The 21,077-nt window shown below is 45.6% G+C and overlaps 2 protein-coding genes across 3 annotated transcripts; both read right to left on the bottom strand.

The window, feature by feature from the left end:
• Window positions 1-2,883: 2,883 nt before the first annotated feature.
• On the bottom strand, window positions 2,884-9,974 carry gpr61l (G protein-coupled receptor 61-like). The gene is made up of 3 exons (XM_062479698.1): window positions 9,889-9,974; window positions 9,762-9,811; window positions 2,884-5,161 (listed from the first exon to the last, which is right to left on the bottom strand). The coding sequence occupies exon 3, from the start codon at window positions 5,086-5,088 to the stop codon at window positions 3,664-3,666; it is 1,425 nt and encodes a 474-aa protein (XP_062335682.1). The 5' UTR covers window positions 5,089-5,161; window positions 9,762-9,811; window positions 9,889-9,974; the 3' UTR covers window positions 2,884-3,663.
• Window positions 9,975-13,573: 3,599 nt separating this feature from the next.
• parp3 (poly (ADP-ribose) polymerase family, member 3) lies at window positions 13,574-20,052 on the bottom strand. Of its 2 annotated transcripts, XM_062472988.1 has the most exons (12): window positions 19,786-20,052; window positions 18,676-18,875; window positions 18,451-18,576; window positions 18,181-18,360; window positions 17,399-17,537; window positions 16,556-16,797; window positions 16,264-16,422; window positions 16,054-16,140; window positions 15,632-15,809; window positions 15,082-15,225; window positions 14,678-14,859; window positions 13,574-14,646 (listed from the first exon to the last, which is right to left on the bottom strand). In XM_062472988.1, the coding sequence occupies exons 2-11, from the start codon at window positions 18,850-18,852 to the stop codon at window positions 14,690-14,692; spliced, it is 1,602 nt and encodes a 533-aa protein (XP_062328972.1). In that variant the 5' UTR covers window positions 18,853-18,875; window positions 19,786-20,052; the 3' UTR covers window positions 13,574-14,646; window positions 14,678-14,689. The 2 variants fall into 2 exon arrangements, with proteins under 2 accessions (XP_062328972.1, XP_062328964.1); XM_062472980.1 differs by having other exon boundaries at window positions 13,574-14,859; window positions 19,786-20,051.
• Between the last annotated feature and the right edge of the window lie 1,025 nt (window positions 20,053-21,077).

The following is a 21,077-nucleotide window of genomic DNA, read 5'->3' on the forward strand; positions in this document are numbered from 1 at the left end:
GAAGGTCAGATGTCGACCAATCCCAGGGTTGGAACCGCCCTGGAAGGTGGTCGAGGACCAATCCAAGTTTCCTGTCACCTCATCCCAGTTGGGAGACACCCTGGTGGGACATAGTGGAGCTGTGACCTCATGGCCGCTCGCTGGGGACCGCTCTCAGGGGCGATCAACGAGGCCTACACTTACGGCAATTGACACCTCCCACGCCCAGCGGAGGAGCTCATTTTGACCTGTGTGAGAAATAGCAGGGAGCCTGGGGTGGGTGGAGAGGGACGGCCACAGCACGTTGATGGACTCTCCCTAAAGGCTGCTGACAGGCTGTGATCATCAAAGTGATGATCGTGCTGCTGATCATGTTCACAATTGTGTTTACGACGATAACAAGTCAGGAAGTGTGCTTGAAAATGCAGAGAAACAACAACAAACACAACAGTGCACAGCGTCGACCACAGCAGCACTGAGGGTGTCACCCAATACTCATTTGGCTCAGGGGAAAAATACACCTGTGACTTGCAAGAGTTTGTTGAAACTTAGATATTTACACACTATTCTAAGAAAACTGATCTTGCCTGGTATCAGGGGACCTCTGATGACAGCTCAGGGTACAGAGCATGTGATCATCTCCTCTGGCCCGTAATCTTTATTTTGTTACCCACAGACTTGCGATTATGTTCCTGTGATGTTGATGAAACCGACTGAAAACAAAGAGACATTAATTGTCCTCCGGAGCTGGGCTTGGTGAGTTGCCTACATGGCACTACTAACCCTAACCCATGGCACTAACCCATGGCACTAACCCTAACCCATGGCACTAACCCTAACCCTAACCCATGGCACTAACCCTAACCCTGGGCTTGGCGAGTTGCCGACATGGCACTACTAACCCTAACCCATGGCACTAACCCTAACCCTAACCCATGGCACTAACCCTAACCCAATGGCACTAACCCTAACCCTAACCCATGGCACTAACCCTAACCCTGGGCTTGGTGAGTTGCCGACATGGCACTACTAACCCTAACCCTAACCCATGGCACTAACCCTAACCCTAACCCATGGCACTAACCCTAACCCATGGCACTAACCCTAACCCATGGCACTAACCCTAACCCATGGCACTAACCCTAACCCTAATCCATGGCACTAACCCTAACCCATGGCACTAACCCTAACACTCTTAACAGGCATGGTGACAGGAGGATGTTTTGTGCATCACTCCTTCAGTTCCTGGAAACTGTCTGCCGAGAGGGGAGGTAAGATAGACGCAGGGAGGAACACATGGACCCACAGTGCCCCCTGTTGGCCAGACTTGGAAGTGTCGATTTGACAGGTGGGTGTGAAGAGAGAGATGATGTACTAGGCCAGTGGTTCTCAACCCTGGTCTTGTCCTGACTCCCTGTCCTGCATGTTTTTGATGTTTCCCTCTTCCAGCACACCTGATTCTAATGAACGGGTCGTTACCAGGTTTGTCTTTCTGTTCTGCAGAAAGCAGGGTTGGTTGTTAAGCATAGTGGGCCTCGCTCTGTTTAATGATGAGGAGAAATGTGTGCCTTGTTCATCTCTTGAAGGGTGAAAACGAGGAACAGCCCCTCTAAGATGTCTCGCCCTATCACAGCCCCTCTAAGATGTCTCCCCCTATCACAGCCCCTCTAAGATGTCTCGCCCTATCAGAGCCTCTCTAAGATGTCTCCCCCTATCAGAGCCCCTCTAAGATGTCTCCCCCTATCAGAGCCCCTCTAAGATGTCTCCCCCTATCAGAGCCCCTCTAAGATGTCTCCCCCTATCAGAGCCCCTCTAAGATGTCTCCCCCTATCACAGCCCCTCTAAGATGTCTCCCCTTGCCAGAGTCGCAGCAACAGTCAGGTGGCTGAGCGGTGAGGGAATCGGGCTAGTAATCCGAAGGTTGCCAGTTCGATTCCCGGTCATGCCAACTGACGTTGTGTCCTTGGGCAAGGCACTTCACCCTACTTGCCTCGGGGGAATGTCGCTGTACTTACTGTAAGTCGCTCTCTGCTAAATGACTAAATGTAAATGTAACAGTGGGTGTGACCTTTGTTGAGCGTCGTCAACACAAAAGCAGGATACTGACTCTTAACCACCATCTAACCAACCATCGCATGATCAAAGACTGTTGTTGGTCATTAAGGAGACTGTCTTCCCTGACCTGGGTTTGTAGCAACAGTGGGGTAATCTTCGTCTCATAGACATGATGTCGTCCCCTTGGCTTGCTGTCTTTGATCTTGTTGGTGATTGTATTCTCTGGCTGTAGCTACTGGCAGACAAAGGGAGTCAATTCCATGTAATCTTCAGCCTCTCCTTCGCATGGCTACAGGAAAGCATTCACAAAGGAGCTGATGAGCAGCCTTCAAGTGAGTGTGTGTATGTGCGCGTGTGTGCATGCTTGTGCCTTATTTTGTGTGCGTCTCTGTGTGTGTGTGTGTGTGTACTTTCACTATATTTATACTGTTGTGTGTTCAGGTCCCTGCTATTATTTGTTAGTCATTTCTATGCCCTCTTTGTAACCATAGCTCCATGAACCAGTAAACAGTGAAGTCAACTTTAACACTAATGTATGATCAGTAGGTGTTTATCACTGTCTTTATGACCTTGTGTAGAACAAGTCAGTCAAAAAAGCCAGCCATGCACACCACAGCAGAAGACAATTATGTACGCACATACACATTTAGAGATTAAGTTAAAGATAAAAGATTAAAGACATTAAAGATGCCTGAAGAAGATACAGATTTTGCCTTCAAATGCATCTTGAAGGTGTCCTGGTTTAAAAAAATTAAAGTGTTAATTAGTACTATAAAACGTGTACTGTACTAGTCTGTGAATATAATAAAGTAAACAGTCCTACACTTCATCACTTCATTTAAATCCCTTTATTAATACGACAGAAAAAAACATTATTATGAACAGATCTGGTTGATATAAACAGACAGATTTACACCAACCAGCATACAGTATTTGTGTTCCGAAGAGACACAGGCAAATACATGTGGTTACAGAAGTTAACTTATAAAAAACCATAGAATTCTATAATAGACATTATGACATTACAAAAAGCACTCAATTCAAATCATATTGACAAAAAACACCCACAGTGTACTCTTTTATTTGGCATACTGTACAGAGAGATGTTTGGATGTATGGAAGAGCTGCAAAAGTTCAAGTTCAAAAATCACCTTTGACTCAAACGGTTGATAAGGTAACAGAATATCCAGTCCATGCAACCTGAAACTGTGACAGCTAAACACCAGAGGATAGAGGAAGTGAATACCATGTAAGGTAATACGTGGATCCACCAGCTCTTCCATACAAGCATCTCAGCTGAGGTCAGTGCTGCTAGTTATTGGTCCAACCCTGGTCCTCGGGGTCCACCGTCCTGCATGTCCAGCACACCTGATTTAGATGAATGGGTTATTACCAGGCTTCCACAGAGCTTGATAACAATCCATTCATTTGAATCAGGTGTGTTGGAGCATGGAAACATCTAGAACATACAGAACAGTGGACCCTGAGGACCAGGATTGAACACCCCTGCTGTAGTCCATACAGTATTACAGTTTATAACAAGTCTCATTTGCTACAACAACACAGTCGCCGGTGACGGATGTGAGTCACGCTGTCTGATCTCCTGTCCGCTGCAATTCCGGCCGGATCCTAGCCACGTTCCTCCGGAATCTGTCCCGGCACCCTGGCCCCCTGCTCCAGGCTGTTCCTGGCCCCCTGCTCCAGGCTGTTCCTGGCCCCCTGCTCCAGGCTGTTCCTGGCCCCCTGCTCCAGGCTGTTCCTGGCCCCCTGCTCCAGGCTGTTCCTGGCCCCCTGCTCCAGGCTGTTCCTGGCCCGCTGCTCCAGGCTGTTCCTGGGGCTGGAGGTGGAGCAGCCGGTCTTCTGGAGGAACTGGAGGAAGTTGTCTTGCAGGGAGCCCTCCTGGCCGGACGTGCCCAGCTCCACGGGCCGCGAGGAGCCACAGCAGCGCCGGAACTTCACCAGCTCCTCCCGGATCTGCCGGTTAAGCATGCCGTAGAAGAAGGGGTTGATGGGGAAGGAGGAGTAGGCCAGCCAGGTGACGGCCTCCTCCACGTCGCCCGGGCTCTGCCGCGAGGCTCCGAACGACAGGTGCAGGTGGAAGATGAAGTAAGGCAGCCAGCAGAGCAGGAACTGGCCCACAATGACCACCAGGGTGAGGGCGGCCTTGCCCCCGCTGAAGGCCCGCTCCGGGGTCAGTCTTTGGGGCAGGTTGCGTCCCGTGGTGATGATGGTGGTCTGGCTGTTGATGGAGTCCGAGCGGCGCTTGGCCGGGTTGCCCGAGGAGGAGGAGGAGGTGGCCCAGGCAGGAGCAGGGGCTTGCTGCAGAGCGGCGGAGCGCGCCACCTTGTACACGCTGCCGTACACGGTGAAAATGACCAGGGCGGGGAACAGGAAACACACCACGCTGAAGAGGACGGCGAACAGACGACGCAGCCGGCCGTGGCTCCAGTGGAGGGAGCAGTGCGCCGCGGCGATGGAGCTCTGGGGCCCGTAGGCCGGCCAGCCGTACAGGGGCACCAGGGCCAGCAGGATGGATTTGACCCAGATCAGGAGCATGACGCCCATGGCCAGGTTGATGCTCATCTTCATCTCGTAGCGCATGGGGTGCACGATGTAGAAGTAGCGCTCCACGCTGATGGCCGTGACCGTGAGGATGGAGGCGCAGGTGAGGAAGACGTTGAGGAAGATGTAGACCTGGCACTCCAGCACGGTGAACACCACGGTGCCAAAGTAGGGGGAGCTGGTGAGGATGCCCAGAGGCATGAGCAGGATGGCACACAGCATGTCCACGGCACACAGGTGGCACACAAAGGCAAACCTTTTCAAGTGAGGGGCGCGGGCAATGGCCACCATGACTCCTGCGTTGGCCAATAGGGCGATGAGGTTCAGGGTCACCATGAAGAATAAACCAATTAGGTCCTTGATCTCTGACTGGGAGCTGGTGACCACGCCCACCTCTCCTGGGACGGTGGGATGAGGTCCCCATTGGCTGGTGGGGAGGCCACGAGACGTGTGATTGGGTGGAGGGGCGAACATCTGACCAGACTTCTCCATGGTTCAAACACGATTGGTCACTCAAGAATCCCCCATTTTGCACTCAGGAGGTGGTTATCACACTGGAGGGTCCCTGTCAAAACAGAAAACACCTGGTCAAAGCATTAATCCAAAGTTTAAATGAGTGGAGTGAATGAACAGGGATTATAACGTTATACTCGTAGATATAGACACATTTCATGGCAAAGTGGTAAGGTTTATTCAAAACAAGTACAGCAATAATAAAAAATAATAATACAGGTTATGGCTAAATGACTAAATGTTATGGGTGTCAGATGGCTGAGTGGTTTCGGGAATCAGGCTACCAATCAGAAGGTGGTGTTTTGGAAAAAAATGACCAAAGGGGTTAGCATGTGTGTTTTGGGGTAAATGACCAAAGGGGTTAGTATGTGTGTTTTGGATGAAATGACCAAAGGGGTTAGCATGTGTGTTTTGGGGTAAATGACCAAAGGGGTTAGCAAGTGTGTTTTGGATGAAATGACCAAAGGGGTGAGCATGTGTGTTTTGGATAAAAATGACCAAAGGGGTTAGCATGTGTGTTTTGGATCGAAATGACCAAAGGGGTTAGCATGTGTGTTTTGGATGAAATGACCAAAGGGGTGAGCATGTGTGTTTTGGATGAAATGACCAAAGGGGTTAGCATGTGTGTTTTGGATGAAATGACCAAAAGGGTTAGCATGTGTGTTTTGGATAAAAATGACCAAAGGGGTTAGCATGTGTGTTTTGGATGAAATGACCAAAGGGGTTAGCATGTGTGTTTTGGATCAAAATGACCAAAGGGGTTAGCATGTGTGTTTTGGATGAAATGACCAAAGGGGTTAGCAAGTGTGTTTTGGATGAAATGACCAAAGGGGTTAGCATGTGTGTTTTGGATGAAATGACCAAAGGGGTTAGCAAGTGTGTTTTGGATGAAATGACCAAAGGGGTTAGCATGTGTGTTTTGGATGAAATGACCAAAGGGGTTAGCATGTGTGTTTTGGATCAAAATGACCAAAGGGGTTAGCATGTGTGTTTTGGATGAAATGACCAAAGGGGTTAGCAAGGGTGTTTTGGATGAAATGACCAAAGGGGTTAGCATGTGTGTTTTGGATGAAATTACCAAAGGGGTTAGCATGTGTGTTTTGGGGTAAATGACCAAAGGGGTTAGCATGTGTGTTTTGGGGTAAATGACCAAAGGGGTTAGCATGTGTGTTTTGGATGAAATGACCAAAGGGGTTAGCATGTGTGCTTTGGATGAAATGACCAAAAGGGTTAGCATGTGTGTTTTGGATGAAATGACCAAAGGGGTGAGCATGTGTGTTTTGGATGAAATGACCAAAGGGGTTAGCATGTGTGTTTTGGATGAAATGACCAAAGGGTTAGCATGTGTGTTTTGGATGAAATGACCAAAGGGTTAGCATGTGTGTTTTGGATGAAATGACCAAAGGGATTAGCATGTGTGTTTTGGATCGAAATGACCAAAGGGGTTAGCATGTGTGTTTTGGATGAAATGACCAAAAGGGTTAGCATGTGTGTTTTGGATGAAATGACCAAAGGGGTGAGCATGTGTGTTTTGGATGAAATGACCAAAGGGGTTAGCATGTGTGTTTTGGATGAAATGACCAAAGGGTTAGCATGTGTGTTTTGGATGAAATGACCAAAGGGTTAGCATGTGTGTTTTGGATGAAATGACCAAAGGGATTAGCATGTGTGTTTTGGATCGAAATGACCAAAGGGTTAGCATGTGTGTTTTGGATGAAATGACCAAAGGGGTTAGCATGTGTGTTTTGGATGAAATGACCAAAGGGGTTAGCATGTGTGTTTTGGATGAAATGACCAAAGGGGTTAGCATGTGTGTTTTGGATGAAATGACCAAAGGGGTTAGCATGTGTGTTTTGGATGAAATGACCAAAGGGGTTAGCATGTGAGCTTTGGATGAAATGACCAAAGGGGTTAGCATGTGTGTTTTGGATAAAAATGACCAAAGGGGTTAGCATGTGTGTTTTGGATGAAATGACCAAAGGGGTTAGCATGTGTGTTTTGGGGTAAATGACCAAAGGGGTTAGCATGTGTGTTTTGGGGTAAATGACCAAAGGGGTTAGCATGTGTGTTTTGGGGTAAATGACCAAAGGGGTTAGTATGTGTGTTTTGGATGAAATGACCAAAAGGGTTAGCATGTGTGTTTTGGGGTAAATGACCAAAGGGGTTAGCATGTGGGTTTTGGGGTAAATGACCAAAGGGGTTAGCATGTGTGTTTTGGATGAAATGACCAAAGGGGTTAGCATGTGTGTTTTGGATGAAATGACCAAAGGGGTTAGCATGTGTGTTTTGGGGTAAATGACCAAAGGGGTTAGCATGTGTGTTTTGGGGTAAATGACCAAAGGGGTTAGCATGTGTGTTTTGGATGAAATGACCAAAGGGGTTAGCATGTGTGTTTTGGATGAAATGACCAAAGGGGTTAGTATGTGTGTTTTGGGGTAAATGACCAAAGGGGTTAGTATGTGTGTTTTGGATGAAATTACCAAAGGGGTTAGCATGTGTGTTTTGGGGTAAATGACCAAAGGGGTTAGCATGTGTGTTTTGGATGAAATGACCAAAGGGGTTAGCATGTGTGTTTTGGATGAAATGACCAAAGGGGTTAGCATGTGTGTTTTGGATGAAATGACCAAAGGGGTTAGTATGTGTGTTTTGGATGAAATTACCAAAGGGGTTAGCATGTGTGTTTTGGGGTAAATGACCAAAGGGGTTGGTATGTGTGTTTTGGATGAAATGACCAAAGGGGTTAGCATGTGTGTTTTGGATGAAATGACCAAAGGGGTTAGCATGTGTGTTTTGGATGAAATGACCAAAGGGGTTAGCATGTGTGTTTTGGATGAAATGACCAAAGGGGTTAGTATGTGTGTTTTGGGGTAAATGACCAAAGGGGTTAGCATGTGTGTTTTGGGGTAAATGACCAAAGGGGTTAGTATGTGTGTTTTGGATGAAATGACCTAAGGGGTTAGCATGTGTGTTTTGGGGTAAATGACCAAAGGGGTTAGTATGTGTGTTTTGGATGAAATGACCAAAGGGGTTAGCATGTGTGTTTTGGATGAAATGACCAAAGGGGTTAGCATGTGTGTTTTGGATGAAATGACCAAAGGGGTTAGCATGTGTGTTTTGGATGAAATGACCAAAGGGGTTAGTATGTGTGTTTTGGGGTAAATGACCAAAGGGGTTAGCATGTGCGTTTTGGGGTAAATGACCAAAGGGGTTAGCATGTGTGTTTTGGATGAAATGACCAAAGGGGTTAGCATGTGTGTTTTGGGGTAAATGACCAAAGGGGTTAGCATGTGTGTTTTGGGGTAAATGACCAAAGGGGTTAGCATGTGTGTTTTGGGGTAAATGACCAAAGGGGTTAGTATGTGTGTTTTGGATGAAATGACCAAAGGGGTTAGCATGTGTGTTTTGGGGTAAATGACCAAAGGGGTTAGTATGTGTGTTTTGGATGAAATGACCAAAGGGGTTAGCATGTGTGTTTTGGATGAAATGACCAAAGGGGTTAGCATGTGTGTTTTGGATGAAATGACCAAAGGGGTTAGCATGTGTGTTTTGGATAAAAATGACCAAAGGGGTTAGCATGTGTGTTTTGGGGTAAATGACCAAAGGGGTTAGTATGTGTGTTTTGGATGAAATGACCAAAGGGGTTAGTATGTGCGTTTTGGATGAAATGACCAAAGGGGTTAGTATGTGTGTTTTGGATGAAATGACCAAAGGGGTTAGCGTGTGTTTTGGATGAAATGACCAAAGGGGTTAGCATGTGTGTTTTGGGGTAAATGACCAAAGGGGTTAGCATGTGTGTTTTGGGGTAAATGACCAAAGGGGTTAGCATGTGTGTTTTTGTGGAAATTACCAAAGGGGTTAGCATGTGTGTTTTGGGGTAAATGACCAAAGGGGGTTAGTATGTGTGTTTTGGGGTAAATGACCAAAGGGGTTAGTATGTGTGTTTTGGGGTAAATGACCAAAGGGGGTTAGTATGTGTGTTTTGGGGTAAATGACCAAAGGGGTTAGTATGTGTGTTTTGGGGTAAATGACCAAAGGGGTTAGCATGTGTGTTTTGGGGTAAATGACCAAAGGGGTTAGCATGTGTGTTTTGGGGTAAATGACCAAAGGGGTTAGTATCAGGGTTCGAATTACGGGGGGGTTTTGGGGGATACACTCTCGTTATTGTCGTTACACAATGTTATTATGTTATTACACAGATGTCTTAGCCGGAACGTCCCTTATATTTAAGATCCGTATATGTTTAATGTATGCACCTTCCTGCCACAGTAAATTCCTTGTTTGTGTGAACTTACATGGTGAATAAAACTAATTCAGATTCTGATATTGGGCCTAATTGATTTGTCCCATACGTGACCTTCCATGTCCTGTTTATTGACTGCTGTGCTGATCCAGCCTGATGCAGCAGTCCTCATCATGACACTTGAGAATGATCACTGACACCTGTCATCGTCCAATCACAGCCCCCCCCTCACATATCAGTCCTGTGTTTCATAGTGACAAAGTTGATTACTTTTTACTTAATATGTCAGAGCCCACACGTGAAAAGTGGAGTCAGTACTTCAACTTTTACCAGAGTCTTTATAAACACGAGTATCTGTGTATGTGGTGTGAGCATCTGGTTAAGAATAGACTCCATTAGAGGAGTCACCTACCCATTTCACAGCCCAGCAGACTCCAGTAGACTCCAGTAGACTCCAGTAGACGCCAGTAGACGCCAGTAGACTCCAGCAGACTCCAGTAGACTCCAGTAGACTCCAATAGACTCCAGTATACTCCAGCAGTCTGGGAGAGGCAGCTATCCTAAGGTGTATGATGTCGCACCTAGTAAAGTCCACACAAGAGCCCTCCAGTCCCACAAAAACAACAGTTGACGCTTCAGAACTCAGGTGTCTTGAGGAAGTCCTCCTCCACTGAGCAGCACTGCCCCCTGCGTTACGGTCCAGGGAGCTGTCCAGGTGAGGTCCAGGGAGCTGTCCAGGTGAGGTCCAGGGAGCTGTCCAGGTGAGGTCCAAGAATAAATCTAAGGTTTCGGTCGTCTTTTCAGTGATCACCAGAAGATCGACAGCTGCTGTGACCGTGCGACGGTCCAGGTCTGTTCCAGGTCTGTTCTCTCTCTCCCTCTCTCTCTCCCTCTCTCTCTCCCTCTCTCTCTGTCTCCCTCTCTGTTTCTCTGTCTCCCTCTCTGTCTCCCTCTATGTCTCTCTCTCTCTCTCTCTCTCTCTCCTCCTCCTTTCACTCCATCGCTGTCCTGTCCTGTGTATAGCTGTGACTGTCACACATTGTGTTCTGTGTGATCATTTTTTCCCCCTCAAACGGACACTCACTCCTCTGTGTCTTCTCCAGAAACAGCTCTCCCCTGGGTCCTAGTGCACAGTGAGACAAGAAACTAGTACATTCTAACCATCACCATCATCCTGTAGATAGTTTCTATCTAGATCTATCTAGATCTAGTTTCTAGATAGATCCTGTAGATAGATCTACAGGAAACTAGATCTAGGCGGGAGGGAGGGAGGTGACGTTGGGAGTGCAGGTATTATGGATGGAACTCTTACAGATGATGCCTACCTGCATGTAAATCACATTTTATTTGTATAGCCCTTTTGTGTTCTTCTGACATCCGTCTGGTGGTCCCACCGCTCAAGAGTGCCCGGTCCCAACACAAGCTCTTCTCCTGTCTGGCCCCCCAATGGTGGAATCAACTCCCCACCTCAATCAGAGACACTGACTGTCTCCCCACCTTCAAGAAAAGGCTCAAGACGCACTTGTTCCGGGAGTACAACGGCACTTAGGAATGCTTGGCTGGACCTGATGTTAGTTTCCTCCAGGATCACAATGACTCTTATTGAGAGATTTGTTGCTCTTGTTGTTAGTTGTAACGGATTTAAATTCTTGTACTCGCTGTGAAATATTTTTACTGTTGATTGTTTTTCTACAGGTACACTCTTGCACTTTTTGAGTTTCATGTTGTTTAATTGTAACTTGTTTAGAGAGCTTTACAAAAGAGCATAGGTCACTGATCATAACAACGAGATAGCCCCAACATTGCGAGCAACCAAAACATGAAGTATACATTGTGAAAAAACAAATAAGTGCCAAAGGGAAGAACCATAAGAGCATGCAGTTAACCCTTGTGTTATCTTCGGGTCATTCTGACCCATCAGTCATTGTGACCCACCGTCGTATTGCGACAGATTTACCGCATACAAAGACAAAGTGAAGCATTTTCTTTTAACCGTTGGGCTGTCTCAGACCCCCCACATTGCAAAGGTTAAAAGAAAATTATTTTAATTTGTTTTTGTATTGGGTAAAATTGGGTAAACACAACGATGGTTCGTTATGAACCTTTGGGTCATGTGACCCGAAGGCAGCACGAGCAATGTCACAGAGGGCTTCACGCCCACAGAACTGCACATCAACCAAGCTAAACCCTCAAGACAAGGAAAAACAGGTTAAAACTAATTTGAGGAAAAAATTGAAGAAACCTTGGGAGGAGCAATTCAGTGACCCTTCCTCCAGAGACGGTTGGTGAAAGAGAGGTGCACAACACAGTCATACATCGAGAGAATAAAAACTTGCAAATGGATGGAGTGTTCTGAGTTGACACGTCAGTCATGTAGGCTACAGATCTCACCTTCCCTCCATGGCTTTCACGATAACCATAGAAACTGTTTGAAGGCTAATATGAAACATCTAATTCGCGTTTTCAATGAAAACTAAAGGTGAGATAGGTCACACTGACATGTAACAGTGATCAGTGTGTGACTTCATTCAATTGCATTATGACATCAATCAGACAATACTCACAGGTTAAAGTAATCAATTCAAATATATTTAAAACTAGAGAGGGTACAATTTCTGGGGAAATTGTAGGGTGTGCTTGCTTGCGTCGGTTGCACAGGGGTCTGTATATTTTATATAAAAATGCATAGGGCCTACTTATTATTTATAAAGATTACATAGATTTAAAAGCATCTTTTTTTTGCTGCTTATTTACAACTCAAAATACGAGTGAAGTGTAGAATGAAATATGATGTCTTCTCATTTCCCCTGCAAGAGGCAGCCTCATAGCTGAATCAAAACGAATACATTTGGCAGACCGGTGTAAAAATGGACCTAATCTCTATGACTTAAACGTCCTTTTAAGTTTTCCCTTCTCGTGATATTTTCAGGCATTTAGCCTACTCATATTGCATTCATTCATGAATAAAGAACCCCCTTTGAAGATTATTCTACGACGTCACCGGCAGAAGATAGACTCGCGATTCAAACAGTACCATCTGCTAACTGAAAATATGCCCCCAAAAACGTAAATAAGCTTGACATTTATTTCGTGGAAAATCGCTCCTTCATAAAAAGCTCACTGGTAGCGATCATTGTCAGTAACAACGCAAAATGCGATATAGCCCTGTGTGGATAAGCTGCCCCTGTAAATTCTACTACGGTACAGTACTAGACTACTGCTGTGTTCGTCTTGGTAGCGATTGCGTTGGTTGAATTCGATTTAACGTTCAGTTGTACGGTTTAGGCTGAAATGAATTATTTTCATGAACAGATTGACAAAGTTTAGGCTGTGGCAATGAAGTTCAGGTTAGTAGTCAGATAGTTTCACCTATTGAAAGACTTTTGGTTTAAGTAAGGGGAGTGCCGAACATGTTCTGTCGCCGTTTGACTTCCTACAGCTGTGTCGATGTTTTTGTAGTGTCTCGCGTAGGCTACAGCGTTGCAGTGAGCAACACTGGTTTGAAACCACAGGTAATGATAATTTCACCCACAAATCGTTTACTTGTAATGTAATGTCATAATAAATCCTACAACGAAAATGTATTTGTGAGGAATGTTTATTTTAATGATTGAAAACAGATGCATCATAGACCACTGTAGTATGTGTTGCCCGGGTAACAGAGGCTAATGTCATGCTAATGCCTCAGTGAAATAGTAGACTACCGTTTCCGAAAGTAGATGTGGGCCTACTTCCTTAATAATATCAGCTAATATTGTACATTACATTTTACAATTGTGTTTCACATCACAAAGTAAAATAAGTAAATAGTTATCACCCTGGCCTCTTTGCTTGTGGCGTTTCTGCAGCTGCCTTGCAGTAAAGCTATAGTTAGCCTAGCTATCCCCCAAGTTAACAGATGCGAAACGAATGTTCTGCTACAGGTAGTCACGCGTGTTTTCGTAACGTTAGTGACGTAGTGACGTTAGTAACGTCAGTGAAAAGCTTCACTTTTCGCCACAAAAACTTAATTTCCACTTAAACCATGCAACGGAACGTAAATAAAAATACAAGCAACTCAATCGCTACCAAGACGAAACTTTTGACACCTAGGTTGTCTATGTAGGCCAAATATTGACAAAGATTTAGGGTGTCAAAAATAAATAATAAATATATATGTGAGAGAACAAAGGTTGTGCTCTCGCCGAAGGCTTGAGCACACCCAATAAACAACATGACACTGACTGTAGTATAATTGTTGTCTTTATTGTTTTGCATAATAAGGGGTTTTCATCCAACATCCTCAATCTCTCGCTCACTAATGCAGATGCCCCCTGCTGGAGAGGCAGGGAACTGTTTCCCAGCTCTAAAACACAGGTCCTAAGGACAGAGAAATGACCCAGGCTACATGACACTGCAGCACACTAACAAAGACCCTTTCAGGGCCTTGCTTGGAAACCTTGCATACTGTTAACAGCAGAAACATCCTTCATACACTTACAAAAACTAAGATAAGAATTCTTAAAGGCATACAGTTTATACATACTGCGTGGAGGTCAACCTTCTACGTTACGTACTTCAACTATACAGTCATGTATAGAATATTCTTCATCGTGCATAGGCAATATTTTGGTTATCATACAGTTTATCCCTCAAGCCAGTGGAAATTGCAGTAGTGTCAACTCAGGACTAAGCTGTTATACAGCTAATATACAGGAGCAGGGCTGACAGTGCAGCGAGCAAAATAAGCACAACCGTTAAGTGACAGTTGACAGATTCAATCTTGAGAGGCCTTGAAGAATGTTTCTTAAACATAGGTACTGTGTACATGTATATATGCACACACACACACACACACACACACGTGTGGTGCGGTACAATCTGACAGCAGATACTGTGACGTGAGAAACATCTTTGAGTATGTGAGGAGGGAAACAAGCCCTTCCATGAGAGTGGGAAAAGGCACAGGGGAACATCTTCTAAACATCCAGGACACTTTGGTTGGGTTTGGGAGGGAGATTCTAACGTAATCTGTACCGTGTTTCGAAGAGCAGAGAGGAGGATCCCATCCCCGCAGCCTGAGTCCCAGAGCAGAGAGGAGGATCACATCTCCGCAGCCTGAGTCCCAGAGCAGAGAGGAGGATCTCATCCCCGCAGCCTGAGTCCCAGAGCAGAGGAGGATCTCATCCCCGCAGCCTGAGTCCCAGAGCAGAGAGGAGGATCTCATCCCCGCAGCCTGAGTCCCAGAGCAGAGAGGAGGATCTCATCCCCGCAGCCTGAGTCCCAGAGCAGAGAGGAGGATCTCATCCCCGCAGCCTGAGTCCCAGAGCAGAGGAGGATCTCATCCCCGAGTCCTGGCAGCTAGAACTTGAGCTCCAGCAGGTATCGAATGCGACACTGGTTCTCGTTGTAGATAAGGTACTCGCTGTTACTGAAGGAGCTGCCGGAGAACTGGGGCTGCTCTATGGGTGGTCCCTGGGGCACCATCACCTTCTTATCATCCAGGGTGATGGAGACGTCCTTGGAGGGGTCTGAAACACACACACACACGTGTTTACCACACAACTGCACCACGCTTCTTACCCAGGACATCAGTTTTCCCCCCTCCGCCCCTCAAAGAACTCACACCAAACTGGGTGTGGATCTATAACACAGGCGTCCCAAATCATCACAGCTTTCAAATTCAGATCATTCATGAATACCCACTGAAAGTCCAAGTGTTGGTTGTGTACTTAGTTAAGTGTGTACTCTACCTGGTTCCACGCTGCCCCGGGCCACAACACTGTGGTAGCCTTGCGGAGCTTCCCGGAGGGAGCTGTTGTCAGCTGTGATGTGGTGCTCCTTCCCCAGGATCACTTCGTTCAGGAACATCACTCCTGTGCCTTTAGAGGTGCTCACTGTGGAGAACACACACAACAGGCGCTGAAACTACAGCCAGACTTTCTCGTAGATATCATCTACATCTTCTCATCATATATACACAGTATATTCACTGTGTGTGTGTATACATATATAGTGTATTTATGTATATTCTGTTACATTATCGAAGGGACAAGATCTCAAGATGGCACACCCAGTACAGTCTTGACTGGCCGGCCGGTTAACTGACTGACTGACTGGAGCGTTTGAAGGAAGGGGTAAAGGGACTTACTGACTGGAGCGTTTGGGGGTAAAGGGACTGACTGGAGCGTTTGAAGGAAGGGGTAAAGGGACTGACTGGAGCGTTTGGGGGTAAAGGGACTGACTGGAGCGTTTGGGGGTAAAGGGACTGACTGGAGCGTTTGGGGGTAAAGGGCGTCTCACCGTATCCCGCTGACTTGCAGTTCTCCGAGGCGAAGTAGATCCCTCTGCCGACACGGCCGCCGGAGTGTGGCATGATCCTCAGACCGCTCTTCAAGATGGCCGCCACCACCGCCACGTTGGTGCCGTGCCACAGCAGGCGGCGGTTGTCCAGGCTGTCGTTCGCCCTGAAGCGCTCCGCCTAGGAGCCGTGGAGACACAGCGTGAGCGAGCGAGCAGGCTACGTTGTTAACACGGGCTAAAACAAGCCGCTGATGTAAGACAAAGTAAAAACGGCGGCTTTTAAAACTGTGTGAACGGGATGGATCCAAGGCTCCGAAGGCATCTGTTGTATGGTGTGAATCTACTGGAACACCAAGTCCTGAGGTGCAGAAGAGTGATATTGGAGCTGCTCTTTCTAACTGACATGCTGCCGTTTGACCCACCTCGCTCTCACGGTCCACCTCCCAGACATCAATGATAACAGGTTTTCTGTACGTGTTCGCTGTGACATCAAGGTATGTCTTAATGACCTTCAAATAAGAAAACATGTTAAAATAATCTGACAACAGGGGGTGTGTACTCTTTACACACACAACAAGCACCTTGTTTGTACACTGGATTCCAGAGCAGGGTGTAGAGAGACTGAACGCTACCTTAAACTCGTGTGTGTCTCGCCCTAGTAAGCTGAGTCTGCACTTGAGGGAGTCGTAGTTCTGGTTCAGAGGGTGGGGAACAGTCTCCACCTTCATCTCGTCCTGGGCCCTCTCGGTCTCTGCCTTCAGTTTCTGGGCTACCTCAATGTCCGCCAGCACCTGCAGGGGGCAGCAGAGAGGCAAAACAGACACGACGCTCACAAACGACCACACTCAGCAGTCGAGATGTACTCCCCAGTCTGTGGGATTTTCTCTGGCAAAACAGCTAAGGTGTGAGCCATGAGGGTCTCACCAGAAGCATTTCCTTCTTCTTCTCTAGTATCTCCATCGTGTCTATGGGGGTTGGTCTCTGGCGGCCAAAGTTGTGTGGGATGGTGGTGTAGAACTTGGACGAGAGCTCCTCCAGCACATTGGACGATCTCTTTGGACGAGACCTGCCGCTGCTGGTTAAGGCCGCCTCGATCTCCTCCAACACCTCGAAGCCCTTGGCGATCTGCAGTTTGCTCAGATTCCCCAGGGGCATCTTTTTGATGTCTGTCTCCCGTACACACACACACACACACACACACACACACACACACACACACACACACACACACACACACACACACACACACACACACACACACACACACACACACACACACACACACACACACACACACACACACACACCGATGGGACACTTAGTGGATGAATTCTCTGGCAAACTGATTTTAAGAAACGTAAAAACTCTTCTTAAGAATCTTGTCAAGGACAGAAAAACGTAAACGTCTCCATTGCTAACTCAATGTTGATTAGGCTTCTCATAATCCTATCGACTGCATAAACATCACAAACATCCAAATCTCCACAGAAGAACCCTGCAGGAAATAAAGACGTAGATTAGACAGAAATGTGGTTTTTAGTGACCTTTTAATCACCTGACATTATCTCTCATTGTCCTTTGGTTCAAAAATGGAACCTTGAACTTGACTGGATCGAGTCTGACTGCCAGAGAGCTGTGGGATTCACACCATCACCATCTCACACACGCATTCCTGAAGCTTAGCAGTGCCAACATCCAACCATTGCAACAGGTAATATTACATTTCAAGGAGCTGAAAGAATCCAACCGACTGTTACTGAGACCCACCCAGGTTCATGACCTCCATGGCTTCTTTGAACATGTCGTTGCTGAAGATGAGGTCGATGAGTTTCTGAGTGGGTTTGTCCAGTGTGCATGGAAGGACGTTCCTGTTGCCCACCACAGCTGCACCATCGACAGTATCCACCTGTACCAGAACCAGAGGAAATAATTTTGACATGGAAGACACGCGTTTCTGTGAAAGCTCCATAAACATGACCTCCACGTGTGATTAGAAACATGACTAACCTCTTGTGTTTCATGAAATAGGAAGAATGGCAGTTAGTGTTGCTATGGAGACACATATCACATGCAGTACAGAAGCTTCTTGGTTTTCTAATACGCTTCAAGTACAAATACTTTGTTACTGTACTTAAGTAGATTTTTCTGGTTACAGTACTTCATAATTCTTCTGACAACGTTTTACTAAAATACTAAAACAGGTAGTAGTAATGATGACTTTTTACTTAAGTGTCAGAGACCACTTCTTTAACTTGAGTGAATAAGTGTAGTCAGTACTTCAACTTCCAAGTCTTTTTAAACATGAGTAGAGGCCTACCTGTAGGCCTACTTCTGCTTGAGTGAAGGATGTGTGTACTTTTGCCATCTCTATATTCTGCGTAATGAGGCTTGTAGTTTCTAGGGTGGTGCTACGGTATGAAACCAAAATGCTTTTAAATTATTTAAAAAAATATAGATATTTTTACAGTTTTTGGTACAGATCCATCTTTAACTGCCCTTTTTCCTATCACATGAAACGACTTCCTCGGGTTTCCAGAACGTTCAGTTACCTTGACCTCTGCGTCCTCATCCCCGTCCACTTCAATCAGGGTGTACTTCCCAGGATGCGACTGGAATTTACCACGGTCACTCCAGTTGTTCTTCGTTTTCTCTTTAAACTTTTTCTCAAACATTTTGACGGATGATTCTGCGTTGGGTAGTTCAGACAGGTTGGACTGTCCCGATTCGCCCTGGCAGAAAAGAAGAAAAAAACGGTTTATACTAGTTAAAGACAATATAGTACTATTGGCTACCTGTAGGCAATTAATTTCAAATCTTACCACTCTCCCCCATCGGGTCCAACAATAGTACTGGGAATCTGATAGGATGACTTGGATGACGTAAAACTTGTTGTTGTTGTGACCGATATTGGTCTGGTTCAGCATACAGTCATAATCCTCGTAGATCTGTTGAATGACAAACCGCAACACACGACAATCTGAAAAAGTGCGGCCCGGTTGATTCATATGTAGGCTAACCGCTGCATCTTCACATCTTTATCTCACCTCTCCTTCAACGTTGCAGTGTTGGTCAATCTTCTTGGCCTTCACCTGTGGTCCTGCCGCCTTCAGGGCCTCTTTGGCGGAGGTGAAGGCGTCTTTGGGTTTCTCTGGTTCCTCCTGCTTCACCTTTTTAGTCCCTGTCTTCTTGGCAGATGCCGCTGCCCGTCTCTTCGGCGCCATATCCTCCCTCTGTAATCACCCTCCTGTAAACGCACGGTAGTATTCTCTCATGAAAAATTTAGCAAAACTAAAAGTGTATAATGAAATCTACGCCCCTGCCTTCTTCCATCTGAGTTGTGGGAGCTCACGTCATGGGGCAAGCTCGGGCATGCCTGCTATCGCCTCTGATGCTGTAGTGCCAGACAGCCTTGCAGGACAACACTGTACGATGGCCACTCAAGGCACTTTACCCGAACCGCCCTGCCTTGCAAGTTACATGACACGCTGCATGCAGATGCGGTGTGTGCGGGGGGCACACACCGCACAGGGCAGGTGTTGAAAACAGTTAAACTTTTATAGACGAAGCGGCCGCTTGAAATGACCAATCATAACGAAGACAGACCTAGTGATCACTGATCAGCTGATTAGTGATCACTAACAGACATCTTAAAATCAGAAGAAATTATGTTAGAAGAAATCTAGGACTAGTCATGGGTTCTAATCGTATATGTCACGCTAATAAAGCCGTCGCATGTCGATATAAAACGCAAAGGTATCTTTTCTAGCGTAGACTAACGTGTTCACGGCCTCCCAGCTAGCTACTGTTGCTAGATAGCTAATAGTATTACACTGCACAACATATCAGCGTGCAAGCAATCATCCATAGCCTAGTATAAGTAAACGTTTTTAGGAGTGTTAGCTTTATGTGAACATTACTAGGTCTATTCAGCGACACGCAATTGCGTGTCGCTTTAAAGTAACGTTAACGTTACTTATGGTTTAACTATAATTTTGGCACCATTGCTAGCAATCCTGCTCGAAATTTGATTGTGGCTCAATGTCCAGCTGGTCGCCAGCTTGTTCCGCAGTAAATATGCTTACATATCTTACTGAAAAATACATTTGAAACAACTGACATCGCACGCAAGAACTATTTAAAAACAAATTACTCACTTTTATCTGCGCAACCGATTTAGGTGCTTGGGCAGGGACACCCACACTGCGCGAGCTGTCAGCTGTCAAGAGACTTGAGCAGAAACACGCACTGAGTTAGACTACTAAGGCTGAAACTAGTTCGGTCACGAACACAGTCATAACCAAATTTAAGAGGTATTCCCTATGAAGTTTAAACGATGCACAAGGCGGATACTGGAAGATCTTCTGGGTGTGTTCAAACCCGGAACACACCTCCAATCAAAGGTCGTTTCGAACAAAGAGCTGATCGTGCTAATTCTAATAACTTCATTTGGTCTGAGACTTTAGTTCAGACCAAATACTTTTATTCATAGCCTATTAAATATACAATGAAAAAAGGTCATTAAATGACCTTGGCCTGTATGTAGTCAAACTTTATCATATGACATGAAATATTGGCTACATTACAGTTCAATTCAATTCCAGTTGATTGGTCACATACATAACCATAACCAAATTCTTGGTTCAACCATTTTTATATCTAACCTACCGTTCATATAATAATGAATAGATATATAGATATAAATAAAGTGTTGATGGCTGTTTGAAATTTGCAGTAAATTTAATGTCCTCTATAAGCTAGATTCTAGTTTATAGAGTTTGTAATATTGGTACAAATATTACAGTAATAAAGTAATGCTAATGTATTTCATTCAATTCACATCTGCGTTTTTTTGATGTTGTTGCCCACTAAATCCACAAGATGTCAGTGTTGCATCACAAGTGCGACCCTGTAAGCATTGAGCCGTCCACATACCACTTACCCTAGTTTCCAATCGTTTTTTTTATGTGTGTGTGTGTATCCTACAAGCCTTTTTGAAGGTTATATTATCATAGTGTGATGCTTGGTACTGTATTGCACTTGTTTTTTGTGGTGTAAAAACTAACTGGTGAATCATATTTAATCCAGTGTTTTGATGGGGTTTATAATATGACTAGCAAATACATACTCAACTGTTTAGGTATTCGTTCAGAATGTACATTTGTTATTTCCTTTAGCCCAAACAAAGTATGCCACAAGTGCGGACATTGAAGAACAGGTAAGAATGAAATGTTCTAGCATGTTCTCATCAGCTGTGTCTAGGAGAATCGAAGACAGTGAATTTGGATCATCTTGAAATGTCATGTTGTTAAATGCTGGAAAAGGCCAACCGTTTAGAGAATGTGAACCACTTGGAAGGAATTCAGATGGTTAGCTACATATGCAGAAGGCTCCAGGGTGATGGTATTCAGTAATTAAATGTCACAAGTCTAATTCACCTTTCCCCACT

This window comes from Osmerus eperlanus, chromosome 1 (assembly GCF_963692335.1).
Source record: "Osmerus eperlanus chromosome 1, fOsmEpe2.1, whole genome shotgun sequence".
NCBI classification, from domain to species: Eukaryota; Metazoa; Chordata; class Actinopteri; order Osmeriformes; family Osmeridae; genus Osmerus; species Osmerus eperlanus.

Coding starts and splice junctions, on each gene's coding strand:
- parp3 (XM_062472988.1), bottom strand. CDS start 18,852: ATGGCGCCGAAGAGACGGGCAGCGGCATCTGCCAAGAAGACAGGGACT. Junction 18,361..18,450: donor GGACCCGATGGGGGAGAGTG/GTAAGATTTGAA, acceptor CTTTTCTGCCAG/GGCGAATCGGGACAGTCCAA. Junction 15,810..16,053: donor AGGTGGACCGTGAGAGCGAG/GTGGGTCAAACG, acceptor CACGGCTCCTAG/GCGGAGCGCTTCAGGGCGAA.
- gpr61l (XM_062479698.1), bottom strand. CDS start 5,088: ATGGAGAAGTCTGGTCAGATGTTCGCCCCTCCACCCAATCACACGTCT.